The sequence below is a fragment of the Parasteatoda tepidariorum genome, chromosome 2, assembly GCF_982258835.1.
Source record: "Parasteatoda tepidariorum strain Cologne lab strain chromosome 2, Ptep-v5.0, whole genome shotgun sequence".
Lineage (NCBI taxonomy): Eukaryota > Metazoa > Arthropoda > Arachnida > Araneae > Theridiidae > Parasteatoda > Parasteatoda tepidariorum.
Genome location: NC_141756.1, coordinates 123,060,752 through 123,077,685, shown reverse-complemented (window position 1 = coordinate 123,077,685; position 16,934 = coordinate 123,060,752). Strand labels below are relative to the sequence as shown.

The 16,934-nt window shown below is 27.3% G+C and overlaps 2 protein-coding genes across 3 annotated transcripts in view; one reads left to right on the top strand and one right to left on the bottom strand.

Annotated features, from left to right (window-relative positions):
• DNAlig1 (DNA ligase 1) overlaps window positions 1-9,444 on the bottom strand; it is a 64,877-nt gene extending 55,433 nt beyond the window's left edge. Inside the window, exons 1-6 of one of the 2 annotated variants that reach the window (XM_087158260.1) lie at window positions 9,264-9,444; window positions 7,209-7,283; window positions 4,265-4,309; window positions 768-833; window positions 602-683; window positions 139-187 (exon numbers count right to left, since the gene is read on the bottom strand). In XM_087158260.1, the coding sequence (XP_087014386.1) occupies window positions 139-187; window positions 602-683; window positions 768-833; window positions 4,265-4,309; window positions 7,209-7,283; window positions 9,264-9,283 (337 nt within the window). In that variant the 5' untranslated portion in view covers window positions 9,284-9,444. The remainder of the gene's footprint in view (window positions 1-138; window positions 188-601; window positions 684-767; window positions 834-4,264; window positions 4,310-7,208; window positions 7,284-9,263) is intronic. The other variant, XM_087158259.1, reaches the window with a different exon arrangement.
• Window positions 9,445-9,488: 44 nt separating this feature from the next.
• On the top strand, window positions 9,489-15,954 carry LOC107438180 (V-type proton ATPase subunit e 2). The gene is made up of 4 exons (XM_087158261.1): window positions 9,489-9,719; window positions 10,963-11,010; window positions 13,467-13,576; window positions 15,719-15,954. Exons 1-3 carry the CDS (start codon window positions 9,622-9,624, stop codon window positions 13,561-13,563), a joined length of 243 nt encoding a protein of 80 aa, XP_087014387.1. The 5' UTR covers window positions 9,489-9,621; the 3' UTR covers window positions 13,564-13,576; window positions 15,719-15,954.
• Window positions 15,955-16,934: the final 980 nt, after the last annotated feature.

Here is a 16,934-nt window from a genome sequence, read left to right as displayed (position 1 = left end):
CAGCAATGTGAGTGCCCACTTTGAGAAGAGGGTACATAATGATTTATTCATAGAAGATTTATGGAGAATTGAAAAAATGTCCGCAATGAGAGGTTTCCCTATATTTTAAATAGATGTATATAAAATTTCATCACTTACTATCATCAACTTCCATTTTTTCTGATTCATTCTTAACAGTATTTGAAACCTATAAGAAATCGAAAATTTTTCAGTGAAAGAATTTAAAAAACTAGGACCGTGGAAGAAAAAAAAATGAAATTTCAGCTTTAAGGACACATTTTAGATGATAGGGCAAAATATGATGCTTGTATAATCCTCCATAATAAAAACTTATTTGTTTTTTAAGTAAAAAAGCATTCAATATTTTTTAAAAAAAATATGCAAATAAATCCTTAGCTTTTCTACGCACATAATATTAGTATTTAAATGTAATTAATAGCATAAACAATATATAAATGCATAAATGAACAATGAAACTCATTAAAAATTAAATCTATGGAAAATTAAACACATTAAAACTTGTACATTCAATAGCAATACTTATAAATACAAGGGTAATTCTAAGTAAATACAATAAACTTATTAAAAGTAAATATCATACCCCATTTTGAGATTGATTTGACTCTTCATCACTATCTATAAGACGAGTTTTGCGCTTTTTACCTTGTTTTATTGGACTATCACTAAGTAATAAAACAATAACTTAAAGTTTGCATAAATAGGAAATGATAAGGTTTATGTAAATAAGAAAATTCAAACTAACTTACTTTTCCGTTAATTCAAAACCATTTTGTTTTTTTGATGAATTACTACAGTCAGCTGCAGAACCTTCTCTACAAAACATGTCATAAATATCAATGATAACTATTTTTGCTAAAATGCTGCATGATTATACAAGTCATTAAATAGCTTTGTAACTAGACAGTCATAAAAGCTTTTTTTTTGGCTTAAATTTTTTTTTTTGGTTTATTGAAAAGAAAAGGTTAAATGGCATGTTTAGCCTCAAATTAAAAGTAATTCAGCAATTAAAAAATATTTCACAGGAATCCTTATTAACTATTGATTGATATTTTTTAAAGAACTCCAAAAAAATTACACTTTAGTACAGAAATATATGAACATGATACGAAAATATAATAACTAAGATGTTGAAATATGCAAATTTATTACTTTATAACTCCATTTGGCAAACAAGTAAATATTTTATAACTAAAAAAAAAAATTCCTTAATTGTTAGTATACATAAAAATGTCATAATTCAACATTATTTATATTAGTATAATTATTTAGCAGAATACAATTTGAAGCAACAATATCAATTAGTTGTCCTTAAAATAAACATTTCTAGTTTATTATTTATTGAATCAATACAAATTTTAATATAATTGGGTGTGAGACATTTTAATCAAAATATTTTTTAATAGAAAAATGTTTAAGATTCATAAAATGATGAAAAGAAATGAAACAGACAAATGGACTACATAAATATAAACATATAAAATTGTAAAGCTATGTTTTAGTATTAAAGATTTGAAAAATAATGAATAAATTACTTTTTTTTGTCACTTATTCATACATAGTCTTTAAATTTAACAATACCCTTATTGACGTACAGCACAATTTAATAAGTTAGACAAAAATATTTTAGATTAATATATAGAAATAATTAGAATATAATTAGAACAAAAATATTAAATATTTTTTAACAGACTTTTTTTAATATAATTTGAAAACTACAATGATTTTTTTTTTTTAACGGCGGGCAGTTGGAACTATTGTCCATTGGCTATAGAAAGTGCCAGAACTGCTAACTCTCTTTTCGTTACCCCGTGGGCAACTGCGGCGAAGCCACGGCGGTGGAGCAGTGTCGCGCACGTCACACTACCACAACCCATTTATAGGGCGGGTTACTTTCACACACAAAGGAGAAAGGGCATAGAACACAGATAGAGAGAAAGAAGCATCCATGCTTTGCCCGGGATTCGAACCCAGGACCTTTCTGATGCAAGGACAGCTCCCTGCCCCCTACACAGGCCGGTCGACACAATGAATATAATTACATTGCATATGCACTATACAAATTTATTTACAATGGCTGAAAATAATTCTACAATTAAAATGAAAAAAACATGAAATTTAAAAAGCACCTGTTATCCATTTTTACTTTTGAGTGCAGCTAACATAATGTATTTAAGTAGCTATCTAAAAATAAGTTCTGAGGAACTTGAATTCCTTCAATAATTAATTACATTACTTAATTTTAAAGACTATAAAACATCAGTTGTTTATTTTATTTTAAACATTTTTACGTGACATTAGGATTTAATTTTAAATTCGCTCTTATAAGTTAACAATCAGGAATGGCAAATTTCTTCCACAGTGGGAAAAACTGCTGAAAAACACTGGCTCACAGCCCGAAACTCTTAAGAAAGAAGTATCAAGTATGTAAAGAATTTTTTAGAACACTTTATAATAGAAATCTAGTTTATATAATAATAATACAGTACCGAACCCGTTATCCGGAAATCAGAAAACCGGAAAACCAAAAAACCGGAACGAAATTCCATAAATTTTCACGCCATTTTTTCTTAAATGTTTTTTTTCCTCATAAGATTTTATTTCTTTTTTGAAAGATGTTTACCTTACCATCACTTTGGAAATAATCATTAGTGTATTACTATTAGTTTTTTCTTCTTTTCAAGATTATTTCCAAATATTTTTATTCTTTAGTTGGGTTAAACAATAAAAAAAAAGGCTTTTTGTAGCGATTCAGAAAACCGTAAAAATCAGTTACGCGGAATAGCGATGATCCCGACCGTTCCGGATAATCGGTTCCCTACTGTATTAATTTTTGAGCTATTTAATGCATCGTTTATAAATATTTAAAATTTAAAAAGCAGAAAAAATATTCACATTTTCATATGCATTTCTTAAAAAAATTTAAATAACTAGTTTGTCAATATTTTATATTAAACAGCCTAGCTTAATTTTATGATTAATGAAGAACTATTAAAAGAACAAAATCAAACTTTTACACCACTAAATTAACAAATTGCACATTGAATTCTCAATTATAAATAGAATACTGATTTTTATAATCAAATGAAGTATTAATACTCAAACCAACTCTGAAATAATATGATATATAGATTTCTAAATTTTCCATAAAATTAATTAATAAATAAATGTTTTATTAAAAAGTAAATAAAAAATTTAAACATTCTCTGTTACTATATTAAATTTAATTTGTTCAAAATTTGAGTTATTTTATAATATTTACTGTTAAATAATTGTAAGAGTCTTTTTTAATTTTTACCATTTTGTGCAGTTTTTTAAAATTTCTTTTCCAGTTACTCTCATTGTTCTGGAAAAAATAGGTTTCACCTGAACAAAATGCCAATCTTGTTTCAAACATATATATTTCTGTCTATTTCTGCTTTTAAAAATTGCAGATTTATGTTTATTTAAAATAATACAGATTACCAAAAGCAATTAAATTCCAAAATTGTAAATCTCTTCGTTTCTTTTCTTTCTTTTTTTTTTTTTTGCAACTGAACGGAAAAATTAATATGAATAATAGAAAATATAATTACATGAAAAAAACTTTCTAAAAAACCGATTGGTTTAAACCCAATAAATCCTGCTTCAAGTTAATCAAATGATTACTTATAAAAATGTTCTATTTGAAAAATCATCATTAAACAAACCAATCCACAAATGGTCATTATCAAAAATACAAAAAAAACTTATAACCGTAACAAAACTTCAATCTGTGCATCATATTCTACAGAAAACTATGAAAAATTTACTCAATCCCTCAAAAAGACAAAAAAAAACTCCTCAATTATCCGATCTGCACAATTACAAAATTGTCAAATATAATCAAAACTTCAAATATCCACAACCAAATACAATCTCGCTTATGTTCTATGCCTTCTTTCATAACTCCATTTACATTTCGGCAATGACTATGTTTTAACTAACACCACATTATCATTTACCGCCAAACTTGGTGATGAAATCCAGAAAAACAAGTACGGACGTTTATACCTTGATATTTAGAAAATCAAATAAGTTTCTCAGAGTGAATAGAATATAGAATTTAATAGGAAGTAATGCAATTAAATAATGAAATAAAACAAATTCCTACATTAAAAAAAAAAGAAAAATAGTTTGCTTTGTTATCTGTACATTCCTGAAAGAACAAATAAGATTTATTTAGGATTCAAATAATTTTAAGAATGTATTATAAAATAGAACAAACTTTTCATTATGACCATTAAGTTCCGCTGATTCCTTAGAAGTTTCACTGAAAAAAATAAGACTGTTAGCAATAAAATTATTAGTAGTAACACTTTTAGCACTGCATACATTAAAAAGATTTAAAAAACACAATATAGCTGCAAGATAAAAAATCAAATTATAATAAGATATAGATTCTGGATAATAATATATATAAAAAACAAGCTAGGCATCAAGGAGAAACAGAAAGAAATTAATTACCTCCAGAAATCAATTTTAGAATTTTTTTTTATACAAAACAATATATGACATAATCAATACATGATATTGATAGCAAGTAAAGAATTTTTTTTTTTTCGGTCTTCAAATGGGAATGAATTATTCTCAGTCGTTTATTTAGTTCATATGTAATACATTCTTGGATCTCTTATCAGTTATAAAATTGATAACTAACAAATGAGGGAGGTGCCCACATGCCACTTATATCCTTGAAGGAGAAAGAAAGAAGTAGGGCTTTGAATAATTTATTGGCTATATAGGGGTGCACAACTTTTTTTAGTGAAGGGCCACTTCCACAGCACGTAGATTAATGAAGGGATGCACGCATATTTCGTCATGTTAGCGGCAAATATGATGATTTTTACTAAACATTAGTGTCCTAAGCAGTGTCTAACATTACTAAACATTACTAACATTACTAAACTTAACTTAACATTACTAAACATTAGTGTCCTTATCAGTAAACATAATAACATATTTGCAGAAAAGTAAATACTTTCAATTATTTGAATTTATTTAAAACTAAAAACACTGATACATTTTTTTAAAAAACTTTTTCCATTGGTGGTGTGATATAAATTCTAACCAAAAAGAAGCTTACAGAATGAAAGTGCAAAAAAAAGAAAAAAATATGTATTTTATAGAGTTATATAAATTTGAATTAAATAATTCGATAAAAGAAAATTTATAATATTTAAACAAAACCAAATTAAAAGAAATTTTTACTGCTTTCAGAAGTTCCTACGGGCAGCACATCAACAGTCAGCGGGCTGCATGTGGTCCGCAGGACATAGGTTCTGCACCCCTAGGCTATATGCATGATTTCTGAGCTGTTGTCAGATGTTTATGTTTAGTTTCATTATTGATATTTATTTCCAAAAATTAAGTATGCACAGTAACTCTTTATAAGAACTTATTCAAAAGCTATTGTGTGCGTCTGCACGCGTGATGTCGAGCATTGCTCCCGATAGTACACTCATGTCTGCAATTACGGGCGAAGAGCCTTCTCTTCCGTAAGCATGCAGTGATAGCTGTGGCGATGATCGTTATCTTTAAACGATTTTTTTTTCACATTGTGATTCATCGTTTTGCTGATATGATGAATCCGTATGTGATTGAGAATCTGAGTGTCCAGCAAATCCTGTTGATTTTTTTACAATCAATCAAGCAGTTTAATGTTTTTTGTCCACTATTTTGTAGATATCCATGTCTTTGAATACTGAGAAATAATTATAAAAAAATGCAAAGTTTTATCCTTTAAAAAAAATGCAACTTATTATTTGCAAATTTACGCAGTACTAAAGATAAAACATTATTATACCGAACCATTGCAATGCATCGAAATATCCCGATGTTAGTGTGACGATACATTGAGATGCCATCGCCCAGTCCTAATGATTGTATTCTTTTAGTTTCACGAGTGTCAACATCTGGTTGTCACCTAAACTTGGCAATTACGTTAACACAGATGCTCATGCATAAGCTTTTCTTAAATAATTATAAACATACCATACCAAACCATTTAGCCTTTACAGCTAAGGTGAACAATAAGATATCATATATGTAACATTTAACATTAAATTATGCGTCTGCATCTTTACATATTAAGTGCAAAGATGCATAGTGTCAGGTGGGGTAAAGTGGGTATAAAATATAGCTTTTTAAGAAGCTTAAAGCTATACAGAAGGGACTCTATGACCAAACCATTACATTTATTTTACTGAAAATTTTAATGCATTTTATATACATTGGACTTATATGCATGCTTTGATATACCAATTTTAATTCAGAGTGGGGTAAAGTGGGCAGAGGTTGGCACTCAAATCAGAAAAAAAATTCCCTGTGTTTTTCCTGTACATATACATTGTACATACATTATACACAATATATTAAGAGGAAACAACAATTACAGCTCTCTTGTGTGAGCTATATAGGACTAACTATATTTATTAGCTTTAATTGCTGGAAAAACAGCTGAACATACTTAAATAATGCTATAGTAAATTAAATAGTTTAGTATAGCTGAAATATCATGGTTAAATATCCCATAGATTAAGCTTTGAGTGGTCACCATTTCCTAAAAGACAAAAATAAGAAACAAAATTCCCTGTATTTTCCCAGTTAGTAAAGGAAAAATCAAAATTCCCAGCAGTTTGAGAGTTAATTTAGCTGATTTTTAAATTACCTGTATTTTCCAGGTGTCCCCTGTGGAGTGGCAACCCTGGAGTATAATTCTAAATTCAGTATACATTTCACTAAAAACACATGTAAATGTTGTTTCAGAAATAAAGGTCTTTAAACGTATCATCAGGTTGAACTAATGTACATATGAAACATAATGTACAATGAAACATATATCGTATAAGTTTGTCATTAATTAATAGCTTGTCGGCATTAATTTTTTTATTGGTTTTTAAAACTGAAAAAGAAATGCTTGTCACAATCCCAGTAAATGTCTCTAAAAATATTAAACAAATTATCTCAATTTAAAAGGAGAAAATGAAGGTTTTTCAACATATAACCACTCTACCCTACTTGACCCTATAGATGTAAAATATAGCAGAATTAATACAATTGATATATTTGTAGAGTAAAACAAAGGTTTCTTAACATATAACCACTCTACCCTAAAATATAGCAGAATTAATGCAATTGAAAAGTTTTTAAAAGTAAAATAAAACTTATACCTTTTAAGGGAGAGTTTACCACTGTCATTAGATTTGTTGGACTGCAAAGACTTATCAGTCTGTTTGAAAAACGACCTGCAAACATAAAATATTAAATATACACTATATAATGTTATAAAATATTCCAGACTTAGATAAAATGAAAAACTTTCTACACACATTAATTAACTCCTGTAACTAGTTTCAAACATTTTGTCAAATTTTGTTGCAAAATATTGGATTTTTTTCATAAACTTTTTATATCTTTCTATTGATTCATACCACAGGGATCAGTTACTGCATTATGTCTATCATCTTTTATTGTATTTTAGATTTTTTATTGTGCTGTAACTACTGTCCAATAAATTTGCCATTGGAAACAAAAAAAGAAAAAACACTGGGATAAGTTTGGAAATAAAATTTGAAATCAAAAATTAAAAAAAGTCGTTCATAAAAACACTTTTTAAAGAGGGGGGAGTAAAAAATAAACACTTTTTAAAAACACCCAACGAAAAAAAAAAGCACCTTGGAGGAATTTAAAGAAGCGAAAATCAAATGAGCACCCATTAAAAAGCCACGCACCTTGTTAAATAATTGAAAAATAACTGAAATTTGAGTAGGAAGCATACATATGCTTCCTACTCAAATTTCAGTTATTATGTTATATATGTTTTAATAAATGAAGAACAGAATGTTATATATGTTTTAATAAAAAAAAATAGATGAGAGATTTTGTTTATTTCTTAAATTGTTAGAAAATGAATCTCAATATGAGATTTTTAAATCACATGAATATGAGTCTCGATGCTTAATTTTAAAATCCCGTTACTACGAATCTCTATGTTTGATTTTAAAATAGTGCAAATTCCAATACTTAATTTTAAGTCACTTAAACCTGAATCATATAGTGGCTTTCAAATCACAAGAGAACAAAACGCGATATTGGACATAAAATAGTGAAAAGGCGAAATACGAAGCTCAATCTTAAATTGCGTAAATATGAATCATGATGCGTGATTTCAATTCATATGTATTAATTAATCAAGTAACTTATAATCGGGTTTGCATAGGTAGAAAAAATCATAAAAATTCATCTTTTTTTCAGGAATTCGAAAAAGACAAACTTTCCTGGAAGAGGAGAATATTTCTTTCTTAGTAATAGTAATAAATATTGCGCGTTGATGACAAATTTTTTGTTATTGACATCCATGCATATTATACAGTGCTGTACTAGACACTTAATTTAAAACTTGACTAATGTGCAAAAATAAAAACCCAATATTAAAAATTAATTAAATATATTATTAGTTTTGATGGGGAGATTTCGATATCCTGATCTGTGGCAGCATAATTGCCAAGTCTTGGCAACTTCCGGGCAGTGGCCCGAAAGAAGCTAAAAAAACATCACAGAATGGGACCAACTCGAAATGTATAACTCCGGGCAACTCGAAATCCATGAAAGGGATGAAACACTCAAATGTATAACTCGAGATATATGACCAAGCAAAAATATACATGTTTTTTTTTTTTTTTAAAAATTAAAATTTAAAATCTATTAGACGCCTTGGTGATTGTAGTTGGCGCTACAGATCAGGATACGGAAATATCCTCGTTTTGATCTTTTTCCCTTGATATTATTCTAAAATATTGGGGCAGAAGGTTTTACAAACAAATTATGCAAGTTCCTTTCAGCGATCATTTCACTCAACTCGGCATTAATCTAATTCCATAGTTTATCTCTAACATAACAAAGATGCAGACAACTTATAAATCTTTTAGGAAAGCTGCTTGATTCACTATTTTGAAACAATTAGGTTCTAAGAAGTCATGGATTTGCAATGAGAATCGGCTATTAAAACTTAGTTTAAATAGAATAATTAAAAAAAATTGTGCAATAAAATACAGTATCAAACATCAGTTTTAATAAGATCCATAGAAACTCTAAGCAAAAGAAGGAAGTATTAGAAAATTATCTTTTAAATACGACGCTGCAATAAATTTATGTTTAACAGGAGCTTCAAGAAGAAAAAATCAAAAGTTAAATAAATGATAAGGAAACACAAAACAAAAACTTACAGTATGGATTTCTGAGACATTTTAAGACAATCATAAATTATTATTAAGTTAAATGACTGAAATGCACATTACTTCAATAACATGAAGAAAAATATGTTAAAAAGCAAAATAGGCGCGAATAATTGCAAGAGTTTCAGATTCATTACCTTACTTATAGCTTACAAGGAAACTAAAGGAATAGATAGCAGCCTCTAGTATGAGGCGTGAAATTATTTTTTAACTGTAGCCGTGGTTTTATCACATGACAACTGCTGTTTTCTGTTTTCTTATGATACTTCAGAGTTAAACAGTGAATTGAATCGTTTATTTAACTTAAATTGAATTATTTTGAAATCTAGTCTTTAATTGTATTAATACAATGGGTGCATCAGCAGTTCCTTTTGTGATTTTTACTTTATTCTGGTTATTGGTTGGAGGAGTTTTACCTTGGTTTGTACCTAAGGGAATCAATAGAGGGTACAATACTTTATTTACTTTTTTATTCATATTTTATTCATATTAAGATATATCATTCATATACTTTTTTATTCATATTCTACCTAATCTTACAGAAAAATTCCTAGTAAAAAAATACCTTGTTACTATACCTTATTACAGTATATTATACTTTCACTAGACCTTGAAGCTTTTAGTACTTCAAGCTTTTAATATCTTCAATTTTCTTACTATTTCTATCTCAATTTTTTATTTTAGAAAATCTCATTTTTAAGTTATTTTTCCTGTTTTCTATAAAAATATAGAAATTCGCCAGAACTGGATGGGGGATTATAAATTTTTACAGGTTTTCAGTTAAATGCCCTTAAAATAATCACTCCCGACTTGGTGATAGTTTTGTCGCAGATACCTCGAAAAAATTCTGCCACTGGATTAAAAATATAAGTATAAAATTTCATGTTGTAGTTAAAATTCTGCTAATTATATCGTTCTGCTGGGTTTTTTTCCTTGAAATTTTATATAGAAATTTCAAGGAATTTGGGTTTGTTTAGAAAGTGATCATTTTGTTAAATGCCAAAGTAAATGAATCTGTGATATTTTTTTTTTTTTTTTTTTTTGTGTGGCATAAGTTACATTTCATTTTTTTCTAAACAACACATTTATCCAGGTTTTTGTACATTTCTATTTCCATTCAAAAATATTTGATTTGATATTAAACAAACAGCTAAGTATTTAGTAATTTGAATGAATTTATTATAGAAATTAAATTGTATTGAGTTTTTGTCAGAATAAGTGTACAAAAAATATTCTACTATTCTTGCCAGTTTCTATAGGGTCAAAACATTCAATAAAATTCTGCAGGAAATACTCTGTAAGAAAGAAAGAAAGAAAAAAAAGGAAGTGATATGCTATTTTATTAACTGCTTGTAAGGTTTTATGGTGCCAAAGTTTTCTAGATTTTAATATTTAATTCTTATTGCTACTCATTTATTTATTCATTTTTCTAAAGACTCCATTCTCAGTGCATGCAAAAATTTTGCACTCAAATGATGATGGGTGAAATATATCTTCGCTAGGAAGGATTCAACACTCAGATTCTCAAATCATTTTTTTTTTTCGTACATAGTTAGAATGGCATCTAAATCATAAGTTTATTTTGAGAATATTAGTCAAATAAAAGTTTTTTTTTTTTAATTGTTTAAACTTAAATTATTTAAGCTATGTCATGTACCTATTTTTAATCTACTTAATTATTTTTTTACAGTGTTATTCAAACTATGTTGGTCACAACTGCTGTCTGCTGCTATTTATTGTAAGTGATAAGCGTATTATGATTTCATTTCTTTTTTTTTTTTAATCATTTAAATAAAATCTCTAGTATCTGAAAATTCACTAAACCAATATTTGTTGTTTTTCTATGCATATTAAAAATATTGAAGCAAAAAATCTCTGTATCTGTTAAGATATATATGGGTGATTCTCACAAAACATGACAATTCGGAACGAAAAATTTCTTCAAATTTAAAATCTTCAAAATAATCTAAAATTTTTTTATATACTTCTTTAGCTACACTTATTAATATCTTATAGACAACAGTGTAGTTTATTGCCATTTGCTCGAGAAAAAAAAAATAGTAATTCACCAATTCTTGAATGCCAGGAAAATGACATATTACCTTAGAAGTTTAAAAAACAGTCATTTTAAGTTAATAGTAAGTAACTCAACTTAAGCCTTTATGTTAGATGAACCATAAATTGTTTAAATTAATTCTTTCTATCCACTGTAGAAAGAAACAAAAAAAATTTTGTTGCTGATATGTACAGAATAAAATTGTGTATAATAATCAATCATTAAATAAATAAATAACTTTGATTACATCCAAACATATTACAATCATACATAAACTTGGTATTAGGTAGGTTAATATTTGCTTTCCTTCTTTACAGTATGAGCAGTTAAAATGAATTTCTGGTAACACTTCAATGTCCTGGCATTAATAAGCCAGGATAATGACAAATTCGCCATTTTATAGCATATAACTTTAATTTAATATTTTGACCGAAGACGTTTATATTCTGCAGAAAACAACAGTATTTCTTAAAATAACTCAGATAAATCTATGTAGTTTTTGTTATTAATGATTTCAAGAAGCCAGGAAAATGACAGCATAAAAACCTACTCACCTTGAAAAATTTTTTGAAATAGATTTTGAGCCAGAAAATTGGTTCTTTATTTATGCAACAAGACATGTTCAGATAGGAGGGTATCTAATCAATCTATTAACATAAGATATTGATTCCTGGCACTATCTATTTTGCTTATAAATCACTAAATAAAAGTAGCCAGGAAAATGACAGTTTTTCATGGTACAAACAAATTATTGGCAGAAAAAATTATTTTAAACAAAGTTTTAGTAAACAATGCCCTCTGCGTACATTCTAGAAATGCTTACATAGGATAAGATAAAAAAAATTAGATTTTGAAAAATGTATGGGAAGTTTTGAAGCTAGTTATCATTGAAAATACTGTTTGGGACATGCCTGGAAAATGACATTTTGATATTCAATAAAATTTTTTAAGTATACAATACAGTCAATACTAGTGCAAAGTCATTTTAAAATGCTAACGGTAATGCTATTTATTAATTTTTTTTAAAAAAAAGTTCTTTTAGTATTATAGTATTAGATCTTGGAGCAAGGGGCAGTGAATTGTCATGTTTCGTGAGAATCACCTATATGTGGCCCATGCTGTCTTTTTATATCATTCCAAACTTAATTTGTATTTAAAAATGTAAACTTTTTTTTTTTGTAGTTGTCTCTTTGATAATAATCAGGGTACATATTTTTAAACATGAATTTGAATTGCTACCATATTACACAGAACAAAAACTCTATTTTGATCAAATGCCCCTTTAATATTTAACTATTTTGGCCAAACAACCAATGTTCTCTGCCCACTCTCTTTTTTTCTTTTTTTTTCTTGTCACAACTGTGCAGAAAATCTAAAAAAAATGTCATTTATACTCTGAAAAAGAAAGTCGAAATAGAGAGGGGACGTTCCGTACACGTACATTCAAATGCAAATTTACACTCATGATAAAAATTTAAAAATAAAATGTCTGTTATTTCAACAAAGAATGTGGTTCGCTCTTCAACTCTCGATGAGCTGTAAGTTTTAAAGAGCTTTATACCCTTAACTATGTCATAGATATTTGATAATTTTCTAGTATTTCTTGAAGTTGAAAAAAAGAATTAGTAAAGTGAAAATTTTTGAAAATATTTTCTTACTTTACCGTATTTTTGCTTTGAACTTTTTAATGTAATTTTTAATTTTCACACATTATGTCAAAATTTTCACAAAATAGGTACTTCTTAAAAAAAACCAAGACAGATCCCTGACTTCCCTGTACGCAATGTTTGAAAAGTTATTTTTGCTTTGAACATTATGCAAAATAAATGTTTCTCTAGTATTAAAAAAAATTCAATGGTTCTTGACATCTGCTATTTTGATCATTCAAAAATAGAGAAAGACTTCTTCTTTTGATATTTTAATTTTTTATTAATGATATTTTTTTCTATAAAACATCTTAAATATTATTAAAAAAAATACCTGAATCTGTTTGCTGTTAAATAGGTACAAGAATATTTAATATTTTGGTAGCATGTGTATTTGTTGCAAAAACTTACTAATGAAAATGTTTTCTTTGAATCTAGAACTAAATTGTTTATAAAATTGTGATTATTTATGATTTTTTCTTCCATGAAAAGCTGGCTCTGTTGCTACATGGTGCAGATGAATCCACTATTTGGACCTCAACTACCAACTGCTACTTTAGCTGTGATGAAAGAAGTTTGGAAGAAATAATTGGTTGAAAAAAGTAAGTATAATCTTTAATTTCATGCCTTTTTATCTAATTATTATTGTCTTGTAGTCAGTTATTATCAAATTCAATTTGGCTTTTAGTTTAGACATTTATATCTCCAATTAAATTGATTTATTATTCTACAGGGTTGCCATCTCCATAACTAGGATAGGGAAAACTTAAACAATACAGGGAATTTAAAAATCACCTAAAATAACAGGGAAACAGCCAGGAATTAGGAAATTTAAACATGATATTTCAGCTATACTAATTTCATTTACTTAATTATTTGTTTTAAGTATGTGGAGCTATTCCTTGTTTTTTTTCAGCACTTCACTAAAACTAGTATAGTTAGCCCAATATAAGCTCACGCAAGAGCACAGCATTTTCTTTTAATATATTGTTTATAATATGCGCAAGGAAAACATAGGGATTTTTTTCTTCTGATTTCCCTGTTCTAAGTGAATGGATTTGAGTAAAGAATTAATAACACGAGAATAAATATTTTTGTAATGTCCTAACTATCTTTAGTGAGATTGTCACTTAAGTTAAGAACTTTTACATTTTATTTGCAACAGATAAGCATATTAACTATATAATTGTTTTGTCAAACTAGGTAAAGTTCTAAAATACACTAAAAATAGTTTTAATGTTATACTAAATAGTAAAATTCTAAAAATACTGTTCATTGCATTTTCATAAGTTAATTGCCTTTATAGTATGAGTAGCAAGGGTCTCAAATCAAAAAACATTTCTTTCAGTGTCATTTATACTTAAGATTGGGTGGGTTAGGCCTAAGGAGTTTTCGAAAAATCATATATGTTTGACCATTGCCAAATTTCTTATATATAGATATATAAGGTTGAAATACAAGGAATTTAGTTTAAATGAATTATAATTAAAAAGTGAGAAGATTTTAAACAAGAAATATTTTAATGAACAGGTATAAATAGCGACAAATATTTTAATTTGAAGCGTTCTATTTATGTATCTAGTCTATTGCCACGTCTTTTTTTATATAAATGTTAAACTTTTCTGCACTGTTATAAAATAAAACTTATTTGAACCTTGCATACACATATACATATCATACATGCACACACACACACACACACACACACATATATATATATATATATATATATATATATATATATATATATATATATATATATATATATATATATATATATATATATATATATATATATACACGCATACACTAATTAAATTGTAATGGCTGGGAAATATTTATAACAAATTATGCATATCATACATGCTCACACACGCACATATATATACACACACATACACTTATTAAATTGTAATGGATAGGAATTATTTATAACAAATTATGTTTGTGCATCATATCTGCCGTATTCGAATTGTAGCTTGTATTAACCTATGCACACAAAAAATTCTGTATTGTTAAATTCAATAAAATTATTTTATTTATGTTTTTAATCATGAGGAATTAAATTAATATTTGCATGATGCTGAGTGGTTGGTGGGAACATCAATCTCACATAAACCAATAATCTTAAAATGTAATATTATTCTAATAAAAATTATGTACTTAAATTGCAATTTAACTATAAAGTACATTTAAAACAAAATAAAGGGAGTTTCCTCTGAAACTGAAGAAATCCAGGATTTGAGAAATCCAGAACATTTCCCACGAGGTCATATCAGAAAAAGTTTCACAGAGAAAAAAATAAAGGTCTGTTAGAATAAATTTAGAACAATGTTTAAATTTCAACTTCCTGTAAAGTTTACAGAGGGAGAGCCTCAACAACAAAGTTTACAGAGGGAGTGGGGAAAAAATTCACTGTAATATGGCGTAAGCGACCGGTTAGGCTTGCCACATCCCATTACGAAGCACATGCTACCCATACTTATGTACGGAATTAAGCCGGGATTTATTGTTTCTTACGGGGATACAAAAACATGTTAAGAGGAAGGTAGGAGAATCATAGAACTTGCTTTTTTAATTTGAGAAACTACAGTTTTTCCTAAAGTTGAATTTGTGAAGGTACCGCTAAATGGTAGTAAATTTGCCCTGAATAAAGCTCTGCATATGTTCTAGTCTGACACTGTTTCTTATTTTGTTTATATTTTAAAAAAACTAAATACTTATATCTATTTTGTTTATTGTAGGTTTTGTATTATTTTCTGTATAATCAAGATAGATTGAAGGTTAGCTCAGTATATTCATGGAAGAAATCATGTGATTTTTGTTTCATCTGTATATATGCGATTCTTTTCGAAGAAGTCACTCTCAATTGTATGATGTTTAAAATTTTTCTTGCATTATAAAATTATATATTATCATTATTTTCTGTTGATGTTCATAGAGTTGGATATGAAATAAATTATTTATTGTTCCAGAAAAATGTATGTATTATTGTTTAAAGGAGACTTGTTTGTGTAGTATTCTTATTGTTTAACAGAGACAATTTTTATGCACTTTATTTACTTCACAATTTTTATATGTCTTTGCACCAAATGATTCTGTCAGTAATTATTTTGAGGGACTTGAATTCATTATTATTTTTGATTTCTCCATTTTTTTCTTTTTTTAATTTTTCAAAATAGTTAAATTTATGGTTTAACCACTCTAGTTTTTAAATAATGGCAGAAAATGTGATCTTTTATATTATTTGTTCTTTAGAAGAAGGCAATATGCATATAAAATATTTTATTTATATATATTTCTCCAGGGTGCATGGCATTTTTAAAAGCGCTTATTTTTGTTTTTTTAAAAGCCCTTAATGGTGCTTTTTTTTGTTGTGTTTTTAAAAAGAGCTCAATTTTTCCCATTCCAAAATGAGAAATTTTTTCTTTACTACATCAGTTTTTTCCTAGAATGGACAATTAGTCAATTTTAATTGAAATCTTAATGCATTCAGTATCCCTCAAAATCATTAGAAAACATTTTATTACTTTTTCTAAGGGTGCTAATTATTAAGTTATTTTTAAGCAAAAAACGCTTACTTTCGTTTTCATCTGCATATCTAATGAATTTACACATTTTTTCCTTTGTATTTTGAACTTTAACAGTCTTTATGAGTTACTTATACGCGTGTAATTAGTTTCTTATGCTACTTATTATACGAATGTTATAGAAAATTTATGCAAATAGTAGTTAAATTCTTTTCCATTTATCTTAAACTTTCAATGCAGCTTTTAAGCATTAGTAATTTATGAATTTGTTACACTTTTACAAAGCGTTATATTTTTATGTGTTACTGTATATTAATTCATAAAAGTTACTTTACGCTTTTTTTCTTCTTTTCCTTTAACATTTCACGCGTTATACGAAGTACATTTTACGTTCTATGCGTAGAAGTTATGCATTTATTGTAATTCTTCG